The following is a 27,624-nucleotide window of genomic DNA, read 5'->3' as shown; positions in this document are numbered from 1 at the left end:
ACGGCACGCACGGCCCTTCGCGTGCACAGCTGACATTAAAATATCCACGTCTGAAGGATGCAACGCGCCGCGGGGAAATAAACCCTAGCATGATTCTTGCCCTCGCCACGAGGGATGACTCAGGAAGACAAATCTGAACGAGGCACAAAAGCAGAGAGAAATAGTCCTCTCCCCTTCAGAGCCGGGGTAATATAATGAGGCAACAAAGTTAAGCAAGGCCGTGAGTTTGTGCATCCACTAAATAAAGGAAAAAGGGATTTCTCGCTGTGCAAAATGTCCATCTCCCAGTCTCATCCTCCTTTTCAATTATGGCTTTCACTGTGAATGCTCAGATACTCATATTTTGGGTCGCTGTCTACAATAATTACAGCCATTGCACTTAGCACATCTGTCTGTATTTCCTCTCTTTCTTTATGAAAACCTCCACTCCTCTGGAGAAGAAGGTCTTGCGGACGGACAGTGCCTAACACCGAGGGGTAGTCCCAGCAGCACAAACTATCTGTTGTGCAACACTCCATAAAAATCTGGCACCTCTTAAAGGCAGTGTCCATTTCTGCTCTAAGGATAGTCAAACTGGCCACAGAATGCTAAAGATACATGATTTTTTTTTATTTTAATGGGCGAAATATTATAGAAGGCTTGAAGAGAAGTTGCACTAGCTTTAGGGATGTTACAATTGATTAATATTAGTATTAGGTACTACTTAGCTTAAATACCAACCAGACATGTAAATAGCAGCTTAATCATTTGAAAAAGTTGTGGTTTGAGCTAGGAGGTGGCACTTTCTGCTGTTCTGGTAGCAGAAATGCAAATACAGCAGCAGACTGCAGCAAAGAGAGAAATGAGCATGACGTGGACATTAGGAATTTTTTTGCTTGGCTGTCTAGGCACCCACTTTTTCTGAATTAACTTACAATTTATTGGTGAAAAAGAGGAGAAGAACTAGGGCAGTTCTGCTTTGTTTCCTCATGTTTCCTCACTGGGCCTAAGGCGCTGATGTGTTGATGAGTCTTGGTATTGTATGAGTTGTAGGGACAGTTTTTGAGACATTTTTACTCTAGTGAGGAAAAGATGAGCCTTAACTGCGTTGCACATGCCATTATTAAAATTGTCCTTGGCAGTGATGGGATTGTTTCATGAATTTCCATATGCTACGCTCAATTTACTGAAATTAAATGCTAAACAATAGAAACTTCATTTGATTTTGGCTTTCTTCCTAATTGGAGAAGTTTATTGCAAAATGCAAGTTTGCTTTGTCTATCTGATGCTCTTCTACGTCAAATGTTTTCTGCATGTGATCAGTGGGGGATTACGGTTGAGGACATGGATGCCAGCACGAGGATGTTTCCGAGAGCGGCTCGTGCGCTGTCTTTCCTACCCCTCACGGGATCTTGGGGTCAGCTCGGCTCCGTAAAGGAGACATGCAGGGACACTGCCCATAGTTGACAGGAGATTTCTTCCACTGCAGGTGTGACACAGGTGGCCATTTTATTATCTCCTTAAAACCTCCGGTGAGGAATGTGCAGTGATCCTTCATGACCATCTTTGTTAGACAGAAGGAGATGTTATGCTTCCCCATATGCAAAGAAACGGGTTTTCATTCATTTAAAGGCAACAGAGGAAGAGAAGAAAACAAAGATATAAAATAGCCATGAAAGAGAAGGAAAGCCATCTCATCTTGCACATAACGACTGCTGTTTCATTTCAGATAAACTCATGGTAAAGGTCGCTGCTCCCTTTTACTCAGGTCCTGGTCTTCACAGTCTTTAGTTAAGAGGAGGTTAAGAGGCCTTCTCCAGTCAAACCCACACCTACTCCCTGCAAGCAAGAGGTGGCCTTTTAGAAATAACGGTCCTGGGAGCGGAAAGGAGCCTTGGAAAAACCTCGTGCAGATCAGTATCCTCTCTCAGGCACAAAGATCCGTACTGTGCAACAAGGGATGGTCTGGGGAAGGACCTTTGCATTAAAAATTTGGAGCGAAACAACGTCGGGCCATTAAGGGTCACATTTCCAAAACTCCCTCGCAGGTGTGGAGCGAGCCAGCAGTCCTGACGGGAGGCACCGCCTGCGCGTGCAGAGGGGCAGCGCAGGACGCTGCCGGGAAGAGCCGTGGCAGAGGAGGCTGCAAAGAGCCCCGGGCCCCGTGCCGAAAGTGGCGCGGGAAGCGGCCACAGCGCGAAGATTAGGGACCCCCGTAGGGTTTGCCAAAGCTGCTGTCTTGCTTTCAAATACACTGTTTCGCCCATCTATTAAAGAAATAAAGATTTCCTTCATTTCGTCTCAGTTGAAAATCACCAGCATCAGGAAGCGAGCAAATCATCTAGGCCAACTTGGTGGAAAATGGAAGGTGAAAAGGCCTGCACAAATCATTAGTGTCTTTTTTCTTTTTCTGGCGTTACTTCAGCCCAGTACAACACGCTATTACTGTTAATTGTACAGTAACGGCCTAAGGCCATTAACCATCTCCCACAGAAACATTCCTGGATGCATCTTATTAGAAGGAAACTCGGAGGCAACGCGTTGCTCTTCGGTGATGTCCGGATCCTGCATCCAACCCCGGCCCCAGGTCTCCTCGGCCCGTAAACACGTGCGATGCAGGACTCTGCGCTCACACGGGTCCCTGCAGCACCCTTCGGCTTCAGCACAACGCAAAAAGGTTGTTCGGGCAGCGGCGGCTTCTTGCTCTTGCTCCTGCCTTTCCACCCTTCCCCTCAAGCATCTCTACTTCTCTGACTGCTGAGGGCTTTGGCACACGACTCCATTCCTGAGAATTTGTCCTGCTGGTGGAGATTTGGTTTATATTTCATCTGTGATAGAAATTGAAAATTTTAAATCTGCATTAGCATCTGGTAATAGGTTAAGTGCTTATAAATCTTAGGAAAAGAAAGATTTTATTTATTAGTTTATTTTTGGTCCCCTGAACATGTAGGGTTGCTTTCTAAAGCACCTTTCATTTGAAGGTAAGTTATTTTGTTGCCACAGTAATATTTTTCAAGGTCGGAAACGTTTCCGTTTTGGTTTTCTTTCAGGCTACACTTGTCACAAACAGTCAGTATCCCAAGTAACTCCCGGAGAGCGGTTTCAAATAGTGTTGCAAAATGCCTTGAAACTTCAGCTTGAATCTGTATGATGAAGCGTCGTGTATCTTCGCTGAAGCGCAGAGGAGAGGAGATCTTCACGGACTGACAGTGTCAGAGGGACAAGCCGAGGCGGGTGAAGATGGCTGGGGAAGAGGGCAAAATTCAGAACAAAAGTGTTTCTCTGCTGTCTTGCACGTCTGGGGAGCTCTGCTCCTCTGGCAGCCGAGCCAGGACCTCTCCTCTGTCACCTTTACTTTCTAAAAGGACGATTTATCAATGGTTCCGACCATTTAGAAATTTCATGTCTTATCCTTTCTCCCCAGACTTTGCAACAGGACTCTGAAACAGCTCAAGGTCAAAGATAACCCGGTGGCTTTGCTAATTAACACTTATTAACAACAATTATCTCTGTCTTGGCGTTGTGCTCCGAGGTCTTCCCCGGGCGCTGGTGTGGCGTGCAGCCTACCCACGTACAACAACGAGAAGGGTGTTTGCCCCAAAGAGCTTCAAATCTCTGTGAATCCTATTTGCTATTACACAGGTGTCTCATTTTTCTACCCCCATGACTCCCAAGCTTAATGAATTTATTTTATTATGAAGCAAACTGCACTAAAATAAAGTCTTTAAAATACTTCTGGACTGGTTTTGGAAGGGAGGGCCTGTAATGGTATTAAGAAAGATGCAAAGAAAAAGGATTCCCTGGCAAGGAAATATCTCTGCAGTCATTTGGGTGAAAAGTGTTATGTTAACATATTGGACATTAATATTTCATTTTATATATTTATATAATAAATATTGAAACTAATCATATAATTAAAATATTTACATTTAAGTTTGAAAGAGTTTTTTGCTATAATTCATTTAATTAATTAAAGCAGGCACAATGTGCCACACATTAACCTAAAACCTATTACATGGATGCCCTACCATGCAGATGACTGTGTGCTGGGGCAGCTGTTCCGCTGCACAGTTAAAACCAATTCAAGCGAATCGGTTTTAAAGGTTTTTTCTTTCTTTTTTTTTTTTAATTTTGAACAAACCACCTTTAGATTAACAAATCATGGCTATGTGCACGCAGAAGACCTGAGATCTCTGTAAGCCTTGAGATATTCAGGCATCTGGCTAAAGCCGGCGTAGATTAAACAAGTCTGACTGCCAAGCTTTCATTACACAAACTCTCGCTGCAACGAGCAGGGTGCTGGCGACGCGGCTGTCACCGGAAAATTGCGTAGTCGGGAATACCAGACAGCAAATAATGAGCACCAAAATAACGCACAGCAATTCGGTGGCGGAGGTATCAAGGTAACGGCGCTGGGCTGTAAACAGTTACGCTACGTTTCTTTTTACGCTGGGGGAATTACACAGCCATAGCCATTACGCTGACATTAAAGCCACTGCAGTTTACGTGGTACATAAGATTACCCACAGTTCTTGAGCTCCCTGATAGAAAACTGTGCAAAACAAAATGCTGTGCCTAAACACAATAGAAGTCTAGAATAAAGCAGCAGCCTTAACAATGAGTTTCTTTGCTTTTATAGTTTTTTTTTTGTGAAACCCATTGTATTATTTTAACAGCCTTTTTTGTATTTAGATTTCTAATATCTTTGATTGGGGGAAGGGTGGAAGGGGCAACCAATTTAATTCTATAATCCCCCTAAGCCTTGCTTAATGCAGTCATTCTATTCTGTGTCTGTGAATTTTATAATGGTATTTTGGGTGGTTGCAGCACTGCACTGGAAAATGTCCCATCATTTATTTTGCAGCCATTCGAGGGAAATGGTTTACAGTGCTAAGCAGCCTATTCATTAAATTCATATTGTCAAACTAAACAAACTCTGTCAGCCCAGATGTGGCTGGATCTCAGGGCTGCAGTAATGATTTGTGGATAAGGTCGCTCAGAGTCTTGTGTGCAAATTGCCAGAATGAATATTAAATCATATGCGGGAGATTTTCTCAGTATGAAAAAATCCCAGGTTTAGCTGGGGAACCTTGGTGAGGAGGCAGATGGGTTACAAGGAACAAAGACAACTACCCAGCTCCGGGAAGACTTTTTTGCCCCCAAGAGCTTACTTTCTCATTGGGATGGTGCTGAAGCAACAGGACTTATCCTGGTAGGTCACCAACGATGAGGGCAGATCAAGCTGTTTGCCCTTGGGATGGATGGGGTGAAATTGCTACAAGAAGGAAGTTCCAATGAGGGGTTTTTCCCTTTGCTCTCTTCTCCTGGCAGGCATGGAGTGGTTTTTCACATGTTCATGAGAAACATAAGATGAAATTCTTAAAAAACACCCAAGGAACTGAGGAGAACTTGTCCTGCAGGAAGCTACCACTGCGTGAGGACTAGATGCCTGAAAAAGACCAGGTACCCCAGTAACTCGTGCTACTAAATTTCTTGGAACAAAATATGAACATTTTGAGCAAAATACAACTGAATATAAATGTGTTTTCTCCAAATCATAGAGTAACTTCGGTTGGAAGGGACCTCTGGATCTCTGCAGTTCTGCTGAGACTTTCTTGTTTAAGTAAGGAAACAATTCCCCAGTTAGAAAACTACTTCACAGATAATCCCAATTAACTCAAAGCATTGTCTATGTGACAGCTTGGACGCTGCATCAGAATAAGAAGACGCAACATGCCATAAATGCTGCGGTCTGATTTACCCCACCCCGATCTTCCTCCGCAGGCTGAGCCTCCACTCTACTTCAACTGCACGGCCAGAGCCCAGCTCCCGGCACTTCTGATCTTCACGTGAACCTGGTGCAGTGATCCAGCCGCATTCAGCCACCACTGAATAAAAACCTCTGCTAAGAGCTAGTGTCACTATTGACGGCATTTTCTGATGTCTCTTTGAGGGCACTGTACACTCTATCGCACATGGAAATATTACTTAGCCATTCTAGAAGCACCTCAGAAAAAGAGTTGTAGCACAGCCAAAAATGCAAATATAAGGAGATGGAGGACTGACAAAGTTGATAAGCAGCAGCAACAAAGTCAAGATGGAAAGAAGGATTTGGAAGAAAGGTCAAGGGCTGAGAGATGCAATAAATTAAGTCACCTGAGAAGGAGTAAGGAGCAAAAAGAGGAAATGATTAAGAGACTGAGATCTGCTAGACTGCCACAGAAATGGAAGAAAGAAGGGTGGCCAAAGAGCCATGGAAAATCAAACAGAAGTAAGATGAGAACCCCAAGAGGAAAATGGCAAGAAAATAAGTCTAAAAAAGAAAGACTGACTGCATTACGGGTAGAAGAGAGGAACAGAAGAAGACAGGAGAGAGATACGGAGTTCCAGCTAGGAAGACCGTATATGAAGTCTTGGTAAGAGAAATTCAGGGACTGACAGTGGTTAGAGGACAGACCAGAATTCAACAGCAAGATGGGCCTGGACAAAAGGACCTTGAGTCCAGGAGGCTTTGGAGGGGATTCTTAGACTTCATAAACTGCCTGAGAGTGCGCAGATTAAAAAGGAGATGCTTTTTTCACCTATACAGTTTGTGCACTTGCCTTTCACATTTATCTGATTATAATTTAGCAAAAGGAAAGCAATGCCTTGTGCAAGCAAAGACCAATGACTATCTCTGTCTTTAAGGTCACCATTTACCTTTCACGTCTTAACCTCACATATATTGGCTTCCTGCGTTATTTTTCATTAAATACCAGACTAGCATTCAGCCATACAGAACTCATGTATTTCATAAACTCTGAGAAAAGCTCTCTTTATTGGTGTAAAAGAAAAGGAACAGCCAAAAGTAGTTACAGGTGTTGGAAAATACTTCACCAGAGATTAAATTAAATTATTCCTTCTATCAAAAAAAGGGTTTAAGGGAAACTCTTTCCTCCCCCATACTAGCACAGTTATATAGCAGATTAAAAGAGACTATACTAAAGTAAAGAATAAAGTAAAAGTAAAGTCAGAGTAAAGACTATAGAAAAGTAAAGGAGACTATATAAAAGTAAAGCCATCCTTCCAAAAACGTGAATCCTATCCAAATGAAGATGACAGACAAAACATATTCTAGCAAGCTGTATTTAAAGGCCTAACAAGTTAAGGCCAAAAAAAAAAAAAGAAAGTGAAAATCAAACTTCTGAGGATATTTAAAAAAGAACTTTCCCAGATATAGGAAACTGGATGGCTATAGGAAAATGTATATGGTCACTAAAGGATAGAAGTACAAAACCAAAATTAATTATGTGGGTCACTATTCACTACAGAGGAATTTAGGAAAGTTATCACATTAAAGCCTTTCTTTATGAGGGATGAGCTGGAGAAATCACCTCAAACTGAAGATCAGTGGAAGAGGCTATAAACTAAATTAATGAAATTAATAACAACAAATTCCAGCATAGGATAGCATTTACCAAGAGTTCCGTGACAGTACTCAAATATGAAATTACCTGATTATTTAACTCTGGTTTGTAACCTATGGTCTAAATCAGACCTGCTATTGAAGGAATAGACTGAGAAATGAAATTACCGATAAATGCAAAATGATGCCTATGGCGAGGGGGACAACCCTTAACCATATATATAGAGAGATGGTCTCTGATCACCCAGTAAGGAGATCTTGGCATCACTGAGCTGACATTTTCATAGAGTTATGCCCAATGCTCAGAGGCAGTCAAAAGGCAAACAGACCATAAAGAATTATTAGGGAGGAAATGGAGAACAAATAAAAAAGAAGTGTTATTATGCCACTATATAAGTCCAGGGTGTACCCGCTGGAACGCTTTGTGCAGTTTCAGGCCTCTCATCTCCCAACGGATACAGCAGAACTAGAAAGGTATGGAGAAAGACACCAGGAAGGATTAGCACTATGTAAAAGTTTCCATACGAGGTGGGATTAGACAGGGTAGGACTCTTATTTGGAAGAGATGACTGAAAGAGAATATAATACACGTATACATAAATAGCATGAAGAGGGAATGACTGTTCCTCGTAACACAGACTCTGGGGGACATTGAATGAAATTATCAGGGAATGGATTTAAAATACCCAAAGGAAGTACTTCGCGATGCCAGCTCTAATTAACTTTGGGAACTTGCTGATTTGGGTTCAAAAAGCGTTTAGCAATGGAAGATAGATCTGTCGAAGGCTGTTAAACCTAGAGGTGAGCCTGCAGCCTCTGGTCTGGGAAGTCCTGGCAGCGCTTCCTTGCTGGAGGCTGCAAAAGGGGGAACCGGCGGGTGGTCGCTCTTCGTGCCGCTCGCCCGCTCGGCCTCCGCTAGGAAGCAGAACAGAGATCTGCCCTGGCTCAGTGCTCTTACGTGTTAGAGAAACCACTGTTTAATTTAGGTAACTCCTTCCCCGTTGGAAGCGTCTGGAATAGAAGTGGACCGACTTGGTGTGACTGCACCGACGCACGGCTGGGATGAACAGGGTCTCCAGGGCAGAGAAGCCACCACTCAGAGTTCACATTCATTTTATTCACATTTCGGAGAGCGTGGATTACACCCCTCGCCTTCCTTCTTCCCCACAACCAACATATTTAATTTGCTTTGGTTTCATCATGCTGGTGCTCTTGAGTGACTCACAGAACCCATTTGTTTTCCCCATAATCAAACTGGAGCATTAGTTCTTTAGTGACTTAGAAAATTCATTATAAACTCGTATTATGGTGGGCAAACTTATACGACAGTCTTCTAGTCCACAAATTCATGTAGTAATATATTTACTTCCTATTTTTTACAAGACCATATCTCCCCCAAAGTATTAAATAAATAATAATAAAATTAATTATTTACCACAATTACATGATATGGATATCAATAAATATAATACACACTCCAAAACTTTTTTTATACTTATTTTTATTTCAATAAATAAAGGTAACACTTCTAAAAACTGTTATGAGGCCTGTGGGCACCTTAACAAAAATAGCTAGCGTTTTTGAAGAACTGACATACAAATTTAAACCATTAAAAATCCTCACAACTTAACAGAGAAAACGTATAGGATACATACAGACATAGTTCTATTTAAATTTTACATTTAGCTGATAGAGCTGCAGTAAAATCCGTGCACGCAGCTATGCTGTGACAATGCGACAAATCCCAAGTCGCATAGCCAGGCACGGTGTGGCCGGTTAGGGAAGCTCCGGAGCGCCTCCGCCCCTGCGCGCTTTTACAGGTTGAAAACGCAGTATTGGGCCCTACGGAAAAAATGCTCCTGTAAAAAACTTAGTAAGATTTGAAGTTGCTGAATCAGCTCATCCAGCCAATATCAGGTGCTGTTTCCAGGGGCGAGAGCCCCTTCGTGCCTCATTAAACCCCCAGACTGGGAACTGGAACTAAAGCAGGAGCCATTTGCATGAGAGGGAATGCATTAAACAACTGGAGAATATTGGGCACGGAGGGCTTGGTCTAAGCACGGAGACTCCTGATGACTTCAGGCGACACAGGACCAGAATCAGGCCCTTGCATACGGACGCAGAGCGGTGCAGTCGTAATGCCAACAACAGCGAAAATTACCTTGTCACTTACAACTGTTATTAATTTTCCTACTTAGAAAACTTGATGAGTTACACACTGTTTCAGGTATAATGTTGAGATTCAGGATATTTTACTATTCAGGATAGATTTTACTGGAATAGTAACATTATTTACCCGATCATTCCATTAATAGACCTATGAGTATACAGGTACACAGATTACCATTGCCTGTTTTTATATACATTTCATCCATATTTGAAAATTTGCATTTATCTGTATGTAAAATAAACGCATACATAAACGTTAATGCAATATTCAGAGAGAATGAATAGGAGAACTATGCAAATAAAAGTTAGCACGACTGCCTCAGTGACGCACACACCGGCTAGCAGATCAGCAGCTCGCGCCAGTTAATGGCTGCCATAAGAAATATGAGATATGGATCAGTCCACAGAGTAACAGATGACACCGCTCCAGACAGGTGGCATTTCATGCTCTAGCGAACGGATTTTAAGACTTGCGAAGGGGGAAACACTACGTTTACATTACACAAAACAAGTAATCTGCGAACTTAGATGAACTACCATAAGGCAGAATTTGGAAACAAAGGAGAGTGTCGTCCTGACTATTCCTCAAGAGCCGTTCGGATGGGATAGCGTTACGGGCAACTCCTGGGAATGGAGCACCACCCAGAGGAAGGATTGGTATGGTGCAGCAGTGACATTAAATTGTATCAAAGATTTAAAAATACCAAAAAAACCTAGACCAGATCTTGTATAACATCTAGCAGCTATTTGCTTATTATTTAACAGCTGCTAAAAGGGGAAAAAAACTGTAAATAGGTGGGGAAATTTTGAGATTTCTCCCACAAGACAGGGTGTTGATCTACATACAGGACCTCTGCGCTCATCAAAACCCACGACCTTGACTATTTTGTTAATTATTTTGCACTTCATACTTACTTACAATAAATGAGCTATGCTGTCAGAATTTAACCTGAGGTTACTGAATTTGTACTTCATCTTACAGTAAACCTTGACTTTTCAGTACCCGTATCTGGCTACAACAGTATGGTACAAAGCACTAACTCTTAAGGTCTTTCTGAATAGCACTTATTTTTGTATCACTTAAACAAAACCTTGGATTTCACTTCTGAAAAAATTCATATCCTGGTGTGCCACTTGGCCATATATGTAAGATACAAGATGAGCATGATGCATATAAAAAAAGGTGAATGGAAAATGCTGGGAAAAAAAACCCTGAAAATGCTTAACTTCCTATAGCCCTTAAATCCAAATGGTTTCAGACACACACGTTCCCATTTACATCTACTGAAAAGTAAATGTACAGCCCATGTTCCTCTCTAGCACACCTGCAGGAATGATTCCAATCTAAACTTTGGTTTTTGATTTGCAACTGTACATTTTTGCCTGGTTTTGGAGTAATTGCAATCACATATTTATGGTACGTTAAAGCTATAAAAGACAAGGCGGAATTTGACTCACCAGGAAACTCTAATGGCAAATAAAATTAGAGAGAAATTCATTTGCTCAGTGTTACAAGCTGGCTTTGGGTAAATTAATTTAATTTAGTGGCCAAATTAAACAGGGGAAAACTCTGCTTACTTGCATTTGCTGTCAACTACAGCGATAGGATGAGAGGCAACAGTCCTAAGTTGGAACACAGGAAATTCAGACTGATTTAAGCAAAAAGATTTTTACTGTCAGGATGGCCAAAGACTGGAACGGGTTGGCCAGAGAGGCTGCATAATCTCCATCCTTGGAGGTATTCAAGATTTGACTGGATAAAGCCCGAACCAAGCTGGTCTAATTAGGCCTGCTTTGAGCAGGAGGTTGGACTACATGACCTCCGGAGGTCCCTTCTAACCTAAATTATTCTGTGATTCTATGAACTACCCCAGTAAGCTACTATGAGTGAAGTGTGCTACAAACTCATTTAATGGATAACGTTGGAAAATGAATTTGGATGTATTATTTCTAGTAAAGAAGGCTAGATTAAGCAATAGGCATAACCATCTTGAAACAATAACCTTTAGCACTTCAGGATCTTTAGTGCTTCTTGCCTCTCCAAAAAAGAATAACATTCGGCTGAAAACAAATTAACAAATTCTGCTTTCCTTTAGTTCACAGAAAATTGTGAACCACTTTATTGAATTTTGTGAAGATACCTTGGATCTGCGTTTAAGTGAAATGTAGTAGCCTCCTGGCTATAAACCGCATTAAATCAGTCTAAACTATCATTCACACTACTCCTTGCTGTCCAACACCAACACTATCCATCAACCTGCTAACAACTGACACATGGTTTCTGCAAAAGCAGGTCTTGGTGAATGCAAAAGAATCTATACCATTTACCAAGCACCGCTTCTTCCACGACCTCACCTCCTCCACGGTGCGTGCTTTCTGCTTTCCAAGAGGAGCACTGACTCATCTGTCTCTGAGAGCAATGACTTTTTGTGCAAAAAATACTGCAACCAGGAACCTAAGCCTCTTTAAAGAATAAAATACAACGAGGTTGAGTTGATGTAGCTCTATCTATCAGAGTGCAGTGGTAAGATGGCATGGTCTATAATGCTGCAAAGAAGTGCTGTTTGTCACAGGCATGCCTCCAACAGCGTCTTTCTGTTGGCTGCTCACACAACAGGTTCCAGCAGCACAGAGATGAAATTTTCTCATTTCTGTAGGCTGCCACTTTTGCTTGTCCATATTTTCTTCAGCTCCTATCCTCCCCCCTTGCAGTGGTCTCTCATATTCTATCACAGCCCTCTGGCTCGAGCAAAATTTTTTTTGTTTGTTTGTATGACAGAGAACTTGTGTCATTCCCTTTCTTTTCTGATTTTTCAGGTGTTTGTTTTCACACTCAGCTGAGAAAACTGAACGTGTATGGACTTTTGTGGTCTAAATATGTCTTTTATGGCCTTTAATTCTCACTTTCTACTCTAGATAGAGCACTAAGTGATACACCATCTCACAAAAGAGGTAGAGACTGCTAACAATTAAAGTGTGAAAAGGACCCTGAATGCAAGCACTACTGAAGCCCTGGGCACATCAAAAAGAGGCTAAAAGCTGAGAAATGGCTTATTGTTAAGTGCTGAAAGGCTTCCAGTGTACTAAATGGGTGGGAGAGATGGGTATTTGAGTATTACTGGAGAGAGTTGTCAGAACTGAGTTTTTCAGACAGATAAGGTGCATTAGGTTAATCACAAGGGGGGTTCTTGAAGTTAGAAGAGGTTTAAATAAGTAAATGGTGCAATGACACAATTATGAGGCAAGTTTTTCTGAGGGTTTTTTTCCTCACAGGTTTTCACTTGGAATAACATTTATATAGAGATGTTGTGCTGGGGAACCATGCATACTCATCAGAGACAAGAGATATCAATATGAAGGTAGAAAAGCAAGCAGAATTAAATAAGCCTATGCAGATATGAAAAATGCATATACATGCATCAAATGAAGTCTCGTAAATCAACCCCATATAATTATGACCTGTATCATTAACCTCAAAAAGATCTCCTTAACAGTGATATTCTCCCAGTACCTGTTCAGGATTTGTTACTCACCCTTTCAAGCTTCCTATGGATCAGGGAGGTTTTTGATAAAGAATCTGCACTCTGTCTTGCCAGAAAGCGTAGGGAAGAGGCAGGTAGCCCCGCAGTGTTTCAAACATTTGGCCGTGGCAGAATGGGATTGGTCCTACTTTGTGGGACAGTGTGTGAACATATAGGCAAGAGAGAATAATCACATGTGAATGGAAAATACCCTTTAAATACTGTGCAGGGAATTTGTAAAGGGAAACAGGGATACTGGGTAGACCTCAGAGCTTTCATAGTTAAGGTACAGACAGGTGTAAATTTTCAAAAGAGGTATATATTAAAGGAAGTATTCTATCTAAAGATTTCCACTCCTAAAATCCTTCAAAGGCTTTCCTTTTATTATTTTTTTTTTTTTAAGAAAATATAAGTATGGAAAGGAACTGTTACAATCCAGCTTCTTCCTTAAAGCATGTCTGCTTTTGAATATCTCTGTTGTTCACTAGCAAAGATTATCATGTCACTTAATATGTTTTTCTTCACTCCTCAGTACCACCGCTTCTGTTAGCATTTACGTAAAAGAATTCTGCTTTGGAGAGATATGAATAAGCACTAACATCAGATCTTGCTTTCACGAGGAGATTTACTATCACTCCCCAGAATGCTGCTTCTTGGATGCGGAGGATCCAGAAAGAGATGAGTCATGGAGCTGCAAGTAAGATCTGTGAGTAGCTGCAGTGCGCTGTGGAAATGAGCTCCTGGCGAACGAAAGTTAAACTTGCAGAGGGGCATTACTCACCAGAGAAGGACTACTCCTCAAGGGGAGAACCCCGGAGAAGCCGAAGACGTATCGATCACAGTCCTTAGAGAAACCTTAGGGGAGAATTAAAGCAACTGGTAGAATGTTAACAGTATGGTGTGGTGCCACAGAACCAGTGACCTGCAGAAAGGACTGGGGGGCCCCTGCAGAGCAGTAAACCGCAGCTGCAATCCCTCTGAAGGAGTCTGGCCAAGGGAAGAGTTACACAACGGCTGTTACGGGCATGACTAATACTCTATTTGTACTCGATCTGAATGCAGAACGCCATATCCTGCGTACCTGTACTCTGCAACAAATACATAATGAATGGTTATGGGATTATTAATGTGCTACTTTTACGTCGATGCATCATGCAATGGGAGCTATAATGAGGGCGCAACATGTGCAAGGTGGAGTGCTTCTGAGTTTTAAGTTAGGGGGTCCTGTATTTATATGAACCTAGGCAAAGAGCATTTGGCAAGACTTCCATTCCGAATGGTGTGGGAAGGACACAAGTCAAGGACAGACGAGCTTACTTTGCGAATATTTTCTATCTCAGGCTTTCAATTTGAGAGCCCACTGAAATTACTGTAGAAATTCCCATTGGCTCTGGATAGGCCTAAAAGAATAATCCTGCCTATTGCGGTGGTACAGCCTCCTATGGTGCCACCTTCAAGCTCACATAAAAGGAAGTCAGGAGCAGAGACGTACAGTAAGACACCAGTCAAAAGGTGCCAAGGAAACATGTCATATTAAGAAGAAATATATCAGGTAACTGTTACCACAGGACCATGCCAAGATATGGTGCTATATAATATTTATGGTGCAGTGTTTGCACTTGACACAGAATTATATTTACCTCAGAAAGACTGACGTGTACTTTCAAGTCATTTTATAAAATATCGTCTATGTTTTTTGTTTGTATTCCTGGTATGCATAAAAAGATGAGCTTGCAGTTATCAGTGCTGAGGACAGGAGGGAGAAATATTACCTCTCTAATGACAGAGAATATCACAACATTCTTTTACTAACTGGTAATTTGTTTTCAAAACTTCAGTTTTGCACTGGATCTCTCACAGGAAGTGCCAGTACTGTAACTCCAAAGGCTCCTGTGCAACACTGGGAAGGCAGAAGTGTTGTTACAGTTGGAAAGCCACTAGAGCTGAGGCTTACAGCTCAGCAAGGTGGTACCTTGCATCTCTCTTGATCGAAGACCTTGTCTTAAAAAAGATTGAGCGCCACGATGATAAGCTGTTTTTTGGCTATTTAAACTCTCATTAGTAAAGCGAGAACTTGAGAGGACAAAGAAGTGAAATCTAGCAGCCAGTAATCCAAGCTCCTGCCACAAAACTTTTTCTACACCTATATTAAAATATAGGTGAATTATGCAGATCAACTGAATGTCATATATCTGACTCCTTCTCAAGAGAGCTAATGAAACTTGGTCTTGGTATTCTGAAGCATCCTGAAAACAGGTGACAGTAGCAAGGACTAATATCCTGACAGTAATAGCAGGAAGAACTCTGAAACTGCACTTCACAAAAAGTCTAGTCATGCATATATGCTATAAATCTATGCTGAAAATGAACCTATTCTTAATGTTTCAACTGCATCAATTTACTATGATTCAGCTTTTGGTATTCAAAGCATGAAGATGAGTTGTCTTGTTTTATTTTCCAGTTATGACAGCAATTACTACACTGCCAAGGCCAACTCTCAGAACACTGTTCAAGAAATTCTAATATGGAATGCCAGATATTTATGGTGGCAAAATATAGTTTCACATTAAAGAATGCTGTCAACTCACTTAACATATTTTAACAACTTATTGCTAAAGTAAAATAAATTTCTTGTGCTCTGACAAGACGCTTCCTGTGGAAAAATTATGTGTTACCCTTAAGAGTGTCAATGGTGACTGATATTGTACCTTTTTCTTTGAAGGGAACGGGTGCAACATCAACCATATTTTTTTTATTTCCTGGACACTGGGGGCATACAAATTTAATTTGGCTCCTAAAGCCATCCAATGTCCTACATTCTGGAGCCTTAACAGGACTATGCCCTTTGGGGTTTATCATTGACTTTTATGTGCTGGGGCAATGACACGCACTGATAACAACGGGCATCGCGTATTGATTACTTAGCCCTGACAGTTCCCATTTACTTTAATGTGAGATGCAGATGATTAGTACCTCTAAGTATCAAGACACTTATTAAATTGCCAAACACCAGGCATCCATATTTCGACATTTTGTCTGGAGTACCTTTACCTACATTCCCAGGGGATTAAGAAGATTCTTTTTCTGATAACAGTTTCACAAACAGAACTCAAGAACCTTATTTTCCTGAACCCTTTGTCATATCACCATAAAAATGCTCCGTACCTAATGAAATGCTTGCTCTGACCTTTTCTTATGGTTAGGTCTTTCTTAATGGAAGTCAGCATAGGCTAACAAGTATCTAAATTCAGCTTTCCATCAGGACTCACTCAATCCTCTACTGTCTGCCTACTTTCAGAAAATGTGTGAGAACTTAATGTGTTTTTAGAGTTTTGTTGTATTTGGCTGAAATGAATCTGAAGATTCTAAAATTCCCGCGGCTTCTTAGAAAAACGAACGCTTATTTTGAATGTCTGCAATGGATTTTAATTTCTGAATACAGCTGTCAGCTACAGAGCTGCGTCAGGGCTCTGCTGGCAACCAGCTCTGACAGAGAAGCGGCAGCGCAGGGCCAGGCGCTGCGGCCTTGCCCAGTCTGTGCCAGCTCCCTCCAGGGCTGCGCTGACCCGGCCGCTGAATAACGCTAAAACAACCCAAACCGGAACCGCTCTTAAAGGCTGCGGACGGGCCGGTTCGCTCCTCGCGCAGCCGCGTCCCGGCGGGGGCGGTGGGGCCGCACGCAGCCGCGACCCGCTCCGCAGCCACCGCCCCGCACTGGAAATACCTGCCCGGTCTCCCGGGCGGGCCCCGGAGATCCCGCTCTGCGGCAACTCTGCCCCGAGAGCCGAAACCGTCGCCGGAGCGGGGCTGGGGCTCGGCCGCCGCTCCCGACCCACCGGGCGAGGCCCCGAGGCCTCCGCGTAATGGCGGCGCCGGCGGGAAGGACGCGAGGCGCCTGCCGGGGCCGCCGCCGCCACGCCACGCCACACCACCGAGCTCCCGGCCGGAAGCGGCAACGCGCGCTAGAGCGCCGCCACCGCCGCCGCCGCGTCACCCTCCTTTCCTTCCGCTCCGGCGCTTCCTTCCCTCGGCGGCGCCGCTTCCCCCCGGCGCCATCCCGCGCATCGCCCCCGCGCGGCGGGCGGCGCGCGCTGCACCCCGCTCGGCTCCTGCCTCTCGGGCCGGGATATCTATGGGGCGAACGGCGATGCCATGAACCCGGGCGGGCGCCGGAGCGGGGCGAGCGCCGCGCACACGCACCGCGGCGGCGGCTCCAGGGGGGCTCGGCCGCAGTAGGGGCGGCTTCGCCCCGGGGCGCCATCCGCCACCTCCCCTCCCCCTCGGGCCTCCTGAGGAGGATGGCGACAGCGGCCGCCCCGACCCAGCTCGAAGCCGGTGGGTATGGCTGGCGGCGGGGGCTGCCCCCCTCCCTCGCCCCCCCCGGCCCCCCGCGCCGCCCCTATTGTAACCGTGTCCCCTTCTGCCCCCTGCCCTCCCCGCAGAGCTCTACTACCTGATCGCCAGGTTCCTGCAGTCCGGACCGTGCAAGAAATCCGCCCAGGTGAGCCGGGGGCTCCGCCGGGCCGCCGCCGCCGCCGGGGCGAGCCGGCAGGCAGGCGGGGAAGGGACGGGGCAGGACGGCGGAGGGTGGGGGAAGGAGACAGCTGCGCTGCGGGTGCCGGACTCACGTCCTTTGTGTGTGTGTGCGCTGTGCCTCTCTCCCCAGGTGCTGGTGGAGGAGCTGGAGGAGCACCAGGTAAGGCGCCTGCCCGGGCACGGCTGGGGAAGCCCTGGGGACGGGGGAGCCGGGGTGGCGGCGAGCCGAGGGGAGGGGGGCGGCGGCGGCGGTGGTGGCGGTGGGGAGGGGGGATCGCCCTGCCCTGTCTAACCCAGCCCATCCCGCCGCGGGTCCCGCGACGCTGCGGGAGACCCCGCGGGGAGGCGCGGGCGCCCCGAGGGCGGGGGGCGGGCGGAGGGGCCGGCGGTTCGGGACGGGGTCCCCGGTGCGGGCGCTGCCCGGGGGTGGGCGAGGGGGCCGGGCACCGCCGCCGTCCCCCCCCCACCTCCACACCGCTCACCCCCGGGGGGAAGGGGGCTGGGGGGGGGGTTCGGTGCGCGCCGGGCCGGTCGGGGTCTGAGCGCCGTCTCCAACCCCCCGGTTCCTCCTCCCCCTCCCCGTCTGCCTCCCGCAGCTGATCCCCCGGCGCCTGGACTGGCAGGGCAAGGAGCACCGCAGGAGCTTCGAGGACCTGGTGAGCCCACTTTCTCTGCCCGCTTCCCCGTCGGGGCCCCCCCCACTCCCGCGGCCGCCCCCCTCCGTCCCCCCCCTCACGTCCCTCCTTCCCTCACAGGGGCGCGGGCTGCGCCCCGCCGAGGCCGCGGCTGCCGCCACCGGGCCGCGCTGGCGGGGGGGTGGTGTGTGTGTGGGGGGCAACGGTGCCGGTCAGGGCCGGGGGGGCTCGGTCAGGGCCGGGGGGGGGGGGGCTGCGGCCCGGCCGCCGCGGGGGCCGCTCGGTGCCGGCTGCGCCGCGCCTATTGTGGGGGAGCGGGAGGGTTATCTGAGGGCACGTACCAGGGGCTGGAGCCCCGGCGAATGGCGCCGCGCCTAACAAGCGGCAGCGCGGCGGGCGGCGATGGAAGCCGGCGGCTGATTGGCTGCCGTTGCAGCGCAGGAACTGGCGCCGCGGCCGGCCCGGCGCCCCCAGCCCCGGGCGCGCTGGGCCGCGGCAGCGCCGGGCGGGTGCGGGGGGGCTGCGGCCGCCTCCCGGGGCTTGGCAGCCCCCGGGGGGTGTTGACAGCGCTTCGGCGGGCGCTCAGGGGGGCCGCGGAAGTCCCCTCCCCCGGTGGAAATGTCCACGTTGTCCGTGGAAGTGTCCCCCCCCCCGTGGAAGTATCCCCCCCCCCCCGTGGAAGTGTCCCCCTTGTCCCCGCCGCCGCTGCCGGTAAACAAAACCGACCCAGGCTCCGCGTTTCCTGCTCGCCCCGCCGAGAGGAAACGTCAGCGTCGCCTGAGCGCAGCGGCTCTCGGGCATTAATAGACCGCAGGAAGCAGCTCGGCGTTTGGGGAGTCGGGTTTTTTTTCCGCTGCTTTCCCCCCCTCCCCGGCTCGTGGGGTTGTCCGCGGGACGCGTGGCGGCCCTGTCGCCCGGCCGCAGACGGGGAAGCGTGGACGTGACGCCCGGCGAGTCCCCGGCGGAGCGGCGGGTATGATTCAGGGATTCCTGGCTTGCCGTCACGGCCTGTGCCGAATCCTTCGCACCACGTTGGCCCGCTCTTTAAGGAGAGAAAAAAAAAAAAAAGGATTTTTAAATTTTAACATTAAAACCATCAAAAGGCTATGAAATATATGCAGATTGCTAGGTTTAAACAGTTGGTTATCTGTCATTGAGAAAGGTCAGTTTTCTGCCGCACTGATGCGAAGTGCGGCCAGGAGAACTCCGGATCCCGCGCGTCTTATTTTTTTGAGATAGTCGTTTTTCCATTCCTGCTAGGAAAATTGGCCCCCACGGCTGCGAGATGCACCTCTTCTTAATGACCTCTGCGTGGAAGCAGCAAAACTAAAAAGCGATTTTCGTTGTTTCTGAAGGATACAAACTGTTTTTATTTCTAGAAGCCATGGGTAATAATGCAGGACGCTGATGTGACACTTGTAATGCTGTAAGCTCACTAAGGGTTTTGACAGTACTGATGCACTGCATACACTAATCATCACCATCTCCTTACCTGGAAGTAACTGAAAATAGCCACTCTTTTTCCTCTCCCATCTCGCAGTGAAATGGTGATGTGGGATTTTGACATGCCTGTTGCTCAAACTTCTTTGTAGCTTGCTCAATAGTTCGTTTTCCACTTTAGTGGTATTTGAGAAGTTCAGATGCGGACGCGAGAGCTGCTTGCGTTGAGACACTTGTAGCCAATGAGACGTTTGTAACTCTTTCCAAAGTGTATTAAGAATTGAACACTGATTCATCCTGCCTTTTCTGGATAATTCCCGGACTGTGTATTGAATGGACAGAAATGGAATAAGTACAGCATTCAATAAATCTTAATGCTGTGTGGTTTTCCTAGAGAACCTAAAATCTAACTATGAGCTGTTTCAGGTTTAGCTTGTAACTGCATCTGGTACCTCAGAGGAATGTTAACAGTGGAAATAATGAAATCTGATTTCAGACATACAAGTTTTGCTTTATCTGTTACAATAATGTCAGCATTTTTTCTTTCATACTATGGGGCATGACTAGGAAAGCCTTAAAAACATTTCTGGATATTAGGTGGCACTGTCGAAGCCATGTACTGTTCTTTGAAAGTTCAGAAACAAGAAACAAAGTGAGTGCAAAGTAAGGCTTGGAATTAGATGGAAATTGCTCTTGGTTTATAGAATTATCAAAATTAATTATAAGATTATTTTTTCCTGTCTTGAATAGTCAATCCTTTTAGATTTTCTTTTGCTTATTGTTGCTTAATGTGATTTATAGTAAAGAACAGGACTGCAACTGAATAATTACGGCAAGATGCTTTCATTGTTTAGCATGTTGAAGGAAAGACTTTTTTCCTGGCATTGCTCAGGTTTTGATGTAGTTGGAGTTTGGACCTTTACATGCATATGACTGTATATTACCTGGACTACTTATTTGAATTTGGATGCTAGGGAGAGCTAGCTAGATATTTGAATGTAATGTTTAGAGCAAAGCCAGGGTTGTGAAGTACACACATAACTCAGAACTCGTTTGTAATTAACTCAGTCACATAATAAAGCAAAAATAATTACAGATGTTAGTAATTGGGGATTAAGTTTTTCCTACACAGTCCTCCTTTTTGACCACTTAAAGGCAGAAAAACAAATTCAGTTAAAATCTTTGCCAGGTTTTGCAACTACACTGGTCAGACAGGCCTGAGATAATTGGACTGAGTGGGAATTCACAAATTCAGAGAAGTCAGAATTTTTTTGTTTCTTTGCCCAATGTTCTGCTCCTGCAAATCTGACTAAATATTTCTTGTTCTAATTGCTGAAGTTTCAACTTTTCTTTCTTTTTTTTTCTGTTCTGAATGTGACTGTTTAGGTTAGTGTTTGTATTTTTCAGGAAATATGCTGATACTCCTGCCACTGAGTGTATTGTTATTGCTCTTCGGGCATTTGGAAGCTGATAAAGATATAACAGCATATTTGCCTACGAATCTGCTTTTGTCAGGTGACATTTACTCCCACTTTACTCAGACTCAGAGTCAAAATCTGACATCTGTCTGCTGAGATTTCTTTCTTATTTGAGCTTGGTCTTTTATTTTAAATGTCAGGTACCACAAGTCATGGAAGTACTTTAAGATACCTTAATAAGAACTGTATCTAGTGAGCAAAGCCGCACAGAGAAGATTGGCTTAATATGCATTTGTGTTTCCGTTGTCTTTTCTGCCCAGTTTTGAGCACTTTTTATGTGCAACATGTGGCTGCCTGTACAGGTGATCATGCAGGTATACTCTAGCGACCTGTATTCTTGAAGCGGTTTTTACTCTGTTATTGACCACTGGAGGTCTTGAGATGTGAAACATTTGTAAAGGGGAGGGTCCTCATTATCCTTGTGAAGGTCCTCAGTAAAACTTGCACTCAATTAGTAATTTTATCTTTATTTAGCCGTAGCAGACTAATGTAGAGTCAGCTGTTGTACGGACAAGTCAAACTGAATTAATTTACAGTATCAGAACAGTCTTCAGTGGAGTGTTGTTAGAAATTAGCTTTGTTTATTCCTGATAAAAATGACTGACTGTGGTCTGGTTTCCAAGAACTTTTTGATGAGCTGTCTCTTCTGGCTAACTCCATTTTGGTCTCTGTGCTGAAATTACATGTAATTTCAGAAAAAATGGAAAATCAGCTGTTGTTGGACAGTGATCCTCAGTGTATTCAAGTAGAGAGTTTGTATGTGTGAATGGCCATGTTAGTATGGAACAGCTTATAGGATTTGGCTTTGAGTTGCTGCCTTGTCCATCTGCATTGATTTAAAACTAGCTATGAGGCCAAGGTGCTGTTATTTATAAATATTGTCAATCCCAGTATTAGCAGCGGAAAGATAATACAGTTTTGTCACCTCGGGGAAAATGTCATCCGGTGGTATGGTAGATCCAACCCTGGAGAAATGGAGTGGATAATGGCTTTTAAAATTCATGTATTTCTGCAAATCACTGATGTCTTGTGCAAGTCTAATATTTGGGCTTCCTTTTGTGCTGAGATTCCATATTTAAGGTCTTGAGTAACTTCCTGCTTGCTCAGCCCTTTTGGGCCTCTTGGTCTTCCTTGTTGCTTTGTGATACAGTCGTCAATTGACTGCTGTTTTGGCAACTGAAGGCAGTGTCGCAGGGCTGCCTAGGGGTTAGAAATCTGCTGCTGATGCACAGCTAGCTGCCTGCCCGCAGAGAACTGGGTGCGAAGGGTCCTTCGAAAATCCCTGCTGCTGTCTGCATTGCTTCCATTGCGGAGCTCTGGCAGCAGATTTCGTCTGTGCTCTGCAGGAAGGTTTGACTGACTCTTCCCAAAGAGATGTTTCAGAGCTATCCGATTCTAATCCCTGGGAAGACAGACGTCTTCTTATGATAAGTAATAATCATAAAGAGTCTTTTTTCCCCCTGTTTCCTGTTTATTGAAACATTCTTTGGAGGAGAATTTGTCAACGATAATACCGGAGGGAGTGGGTTGTTTGTTACTGGGATCAGCAAATTTCTTGCCTGTCTTAGCTGTATAGCGATGACCCCTTGCTTTAGTAGCCTTTCCGATTATAACGCTTCCAATGACAGAAACACCAACAGGTTTGGGGTAGAGCTTTCTCCTAGCACTGACTTCAGAGACAGTTCCCCATTACTTGCAGCTGCTTATCATTGTAGCGACTTATTTGCATACTAGTTAATGCAGGCAAGGTTGTATTACGTTCACCCGTGGTTCTTTATGTAGATTTTTAAAAGGATAGATTCACTTTACCCAATTTTTGATAAGTTTTAGACACACAAAGCTCTATGCGGTTTCCGTATTACAGGACTCTTCTGTGGTGCTGTGGGATTCTTGTGCTCTGACATTTTTAACCTTTACAGGGTCTTTGACACCTTGAGGCAAAAGAACATTTTTCTCTTTGTAATTTATCCCAGTATGTGGACTTTGCTCCCACTTAGTGTGTTTTCAGCTCATCTGTGTTAACTTAAAATACCTTTGGAAATGGCATTCTCTTTCAAAAATTCTTTATTAAGCGTATTTTGGGCCTGTCTTACCATTTTCTAATATGTTGGAGGAGGTGATAATATCCTTACTGTTGTTTAGTTTTGCAGTAAGGTATTTGGACTAAAACAGAGTAGAAGATGTGGTTGTAACTGAGGGTAGGCTTTGCCTTTTTCCGTCCTTCTGTTAATGAAAATTAGATTCATGAGACTTTTTTGTTGTCCTTGGCTGTATGTTTGTAGCTTCATGTTTTGGAGAGATGCTTAAAAACCCATATACAGCTGTGTCCTGCAAATGTGAAAGGAATGATTTTGGTTTCAAGTTCTTTTGGGAACCTGAGAAGACAACCTTGTTTGTTTTGCTCTGGGCTTCATTTTAAGCATTTTATCTGGAAGTTATTATGGAAAAAATCTCTAGGAGAGTTTGCTTCTATTGCTGTCTGCCTATGCAGCTGTTTGGTAATAAGAAGAATGTTAATATTTCAGATTAAGGGCCGCTTATTTGGGCTGCTTTGGCTTGTAGAAACATGTAAATGTGCAGGGAAAGAGAAATCATACAGCTTTTCTTCTTCAGTGTGATATGGTTCTAACTGCAGGTGACAAATCTGATGAGTAGGGTATATTAATAAAGTAAATGGTCACTTTGGTATGAGCCTAGTCTGTGCAACATGCTCCATATTAAGTGTCATTTAGAAAAACTTATGTGTATTCTAATAAAACTGAGCACTAAAATCTAGATGCTTCAGCAGCTCACTTATGCTGATTTAACTTTGGCCGCATGATGGATTTGCCAACTTTCCTGGTCTGGGCAGTGATCAACCAGATGCCTGGTATCCTGAGCTGCTTAACGTCCGAATATCCCCGACAAAGTGCCACCAGGCATGTATGGATAACCGCCACGTGCTCAGCGGGTCTGACGCGTCCCACTTTGATCTTTGAATGTTGGCAGGTCCCCGTACATGTAGATGTTCACTCCCTTTACTCTTCTGTATAAAACTGTGGCCTAATCCACAAATATGTATGCAACAAGGTACCGTCCCATGTCAGAATAACGCCCTGAATTGATGTGTTGAGGACTCCTTTTTGAGGAGCTTGTGCTTTCGTGTAAGTAGACCTGGGCCCTGTCTCCACACTAGGATACTTGCTGCCAGGCTTAGTTCAGCACCTCTCTTTAGGCATTGGAATAGTGGTGATACTTAAAAAGCAGCACGTTCTTGGGTGAAAAGGGAAGTATTTTTTGCATTATACTAGAAGAATGATTTTGTTTTTCTCTGAAATGTTATATTTCTAGAGAGAGCATAAGTTTTTTCCACGCTAAAAGTAAAATGGGAAATTACACGGTTTCTGGAGTGGCTATTCTTTTTAATCTTTTAAGCTTAGCAAATTTCTAGAACTGGCAATTGTTGACCAAGAAGCGTGTTGCTAGTTATCAGAGAGGTAAAAGAGAATTTCATACCCTGACTTTATTAATCATTAAACTGCAGATTCTCTCTTTAGAATTGCCTTTGTTTGGTTCAGATCCTCCCTTATGTAATGAAAGGAGCGTAGCACAGGATAACAAAATATTCTATGATGTTAACACATTTATAATATTTCAGGGATGAGGTAAGAATGACAGGCAGCTACGAAAGTTCACATAAACCTTTTATCTCATCTTGACTTCTGTTATATCATGATATTTACAATTAAAGAAAATTCATACTTACCCACTGATTTTAACTGACTGTACAACTGGGAAGGTACTAATGTAAGTTTAGAACTGTATGTTTTTGAAAAAAGTCAGTTAGGAGCATGGTACCTATTTTGGTTGGAGAAACCAGTCAGCAGCAGAAGGGAGCATTCGTCAGACGGGGGTGCTCATTCCTTCGTGCTCACAGTATGAAAATGCCCCACAGTCAGCACACTTATCTTGCCTGCAAAGGTACAATTCTTCCATTCCCACCAAAAGCCTGAAACTTGGAAGAGCTCAGCATTCCTGGAGTTTGCTGTTATTTATCTACCTTTAACAGGTAGTGACTGAGAGGTAGCACAGAGAATCCTGACTCTCTTCTGTAGTTTCCATTCAGCTTGGAAGGGTTTTGGTTGCTTTTAGTTGCATGATAACTCGTGTGTGTCATTAGAAAAGCCTGTGTTTTCGTTGCTTAAAATCATATTTGTGGATTTGTGGGACAGCGTTGATCCTGCTTGTGATGCAGGTTGGTATATTATAAAACATGACTCACTGCGTTGAGCCACAGTAGCCCCACTGCTATTGCCCAATTGGAATGAATGATTTCTCAATGACATATTGTAATAATCTGTTTGATGACATAGTTCAATGAGCAATTTTTTGGCAGCGCTTCTGGACGAAGCAGGTACCTTCTCTTCCTTCCTGCTGCTTCCCTTCCTCCCAGCTCTGTGCTGCTCCCTCAGATGTGCTTGCGCAAGAACTGGATATATGGCTGCGAGTCTAGGTAGATAATATAGCTGGGCCAGTCTGACGGCTCTCTGCTGTTGAAAGAAATGGTTCCGTTCCTTCCTTTCTGCCGGCTCTGACACTTCTCTGACTACACGGTCAGCTTTGCTAAACCGAGCAGAAACCCTTTTCCTCTTTTTGTCGGGTTGGTGCCCTGTTGGACAGCGGAGCTGAAATGGCTTGCTCTGCGGTAGATGAACACCAGCGCTGGTGCAGAGGGGAACTTGGTCATGTTTTTAGCCAGATTGGGCAATCAGTCTGGCTCGCCGCAGCCACACAAAAACTGGTACTACTCTGACAGGGCTGCAAGCGCTTACCACCCATCAGCCGTGCTGGTGTGTGACCAGACACGCTTGAAGTGGTTATATAGGAGAGAGGGGTGTGCACAGGCACAAGCCTGCGCTTATTTCTTTACAGTGAACACAGTTTTGACCCTTGCAGATCTGCTTTAGTATTATCTGACATGAGTTTATGGCTTGGAAAAACAAAAACTGTTTTATGAACATCTGTTTCTTCATAATATTGCAACAGACAGATACGGTAGTTGTAAATAGTTCTAATACAAGTATTTTTTTAATCATTAGTCACAGATACATAAGAGCAGCATGACCTGTGTTGTTGATTTTTAAAAAGAAGATGAATGTGGCCATATGCTCTGTGTTGGAGGATCTATATAAGCTAAATGTCTGATGTGGCGTTTCTGCTGCCAGCTAGTAGATATGTTAGAAGTCAGGCAGGTGCAGGACATTCTGCATAACCAGGCACAACTTATTTGCTGTTTGAACAGACTGATGGAAAAACTATTAGTCTCTCAATGGAAAACAAACAGTCTCTGTCTAAAGAGGAAAAGAAAGAATGTTTTCTTGGGATGACAGATTAGCACCCTACACATGTGAGTCTTAAAAAATACCTATTCCCAATAGCTAAACACTGGACACTGGGTTCTGCTCTTGGGATAATGTTTAGATTTTTTAGGTTTTTGCACATGTGCTTCTTACACTAATATGAATGTCTGGCCAGGGTGTTTCAGCTAAACAAGAAATATTGTATGTTAAAAGAATGAATTGAAGGGTAAACCAGATTTTTGAAAAAGGTCCCCAGGCAGTACTTTGCTCAGAGCGTTGCACTGAGAACTCTGCATTTCAGGGGGGTTTGGTTGTTACTGAGGGGTAGTGTAGCCTACCACAACTGTAGCTATTGCAGCCCCGAATTGCTGGTCTGGCTCTTTCAGTGCTCTGTGACACTTGAAAAGATATCTTGGGTATAATTAATTTTGAGGGTTTTTTTCTCCCACCTTCATTTTAGACTTTACTTCAGTAACTTCATTGGACTGTCCTATTTTTGTATGAACCAACCAAATAAATACGAGCAGAAGCAAGAATAAGACAATTTTTGAACATGTGTGTTCTTTGTATGTTTAGGTGGCTGTCAATGCACACATCCCTCCGGATTATCTTCTTAGGATCTGTGAGAGACTTGGACCCCTTTTAGAGAAGGAAATCCCGCAGAGTGTTCTTGGTGTGCAGACGTTGCTAGGGGTTGGACGGCAGTCTCTTTTAAGGGCAGCAAAAGGTAAGATTTTCAATTTATATGTGATTGCATGTTACTTTAATGAGCAAATTTTTTTTGTGTTTTGATTTGTATTGTGATATCTGTGAAACCCAGTTTATCTCATGTGCTTGTCAGCTCCTGCTTTCTTGTTGCAGTCTTGCTAAAATACAGCTGCTGCTGACCCTGTTACATATACGTTTCTTTTGTTTAAAGTGCCACCTTAAGCAGCTCTTGTCTACATTTGCCTGATCTTGCTACTTACTCCCCCCCTGCCCTGCATGTTGGGTTGGTATTTGTGTGAGCTATGGGATGAACTGGATTAGAGAGCTGATCCAGCAGAAAAATAGCTGGTTTTTTTCATGTAAATATGAAAAATATTTGTACATGTGTGTATCTAAAATAACCCAGCAATGTAT

At 44.5% G+C, this 27,624-nt stretch overlaps 1 protein-coding gene across 3 annotated transcripts in view; it reads left to right on the top strand.

The window, feature by feature from the left end:
• The first annotated feature begins 17,350 nt into the window (after positions 1–17,350).
• The window catches only part of BRWD3 (bromodomain and WD repeat domain containing 3), a 59,855-nt gene continuing 49,581 nt past the window's right edge, over positions 17,351–27,624 (top strand). For 2 of the 3 annotated variants that reach the window (XM_067303887.1, XM_067303886.1), the window contains exons 1-4: positions 17,351–17,409; positions 17,517–17,770; positions 18,207–18,266; positions 27,079–27,229. In XM_067303887.1, the coding sequence (XP_067159988.1) occupies positions 17,373–17,409; positions 17,517–17,770; positions 18,207–18,266; positions 27,079–27,229 (502 nt within the window). In that variant the 5' untranslated portion in view covers positions 17,351–17,372. The remainder of the gene's footprint in view (positions 17,410–17,516; positions 17,771–18,206; positions 18,267–27,078; positions 27,230–27,624) is intronic. The other variant, XM_067303888.1, reaches the window with a different exon arrangement.

Source organism: Apteryx mantelli, chromosome 13 (genome assembly GCF_036417845.1).
Source record: "Apteryx mantelli isolate bAptMan1 chromosome 13, bAptMan1.hap1, whole genome shotgun sequence".
Taxonomy (NCBI): Eukaryota; Metazoa; Chordata; class Aves; order Apterygiformes; family Apterygidae; genus Apteryx; species Apteryx mantelli.
The sequence above is the reverse complement of the archived record's forward strand: the minus strand, read 5'-3'. Positions and strand labels throughout refer to the sequence as shown.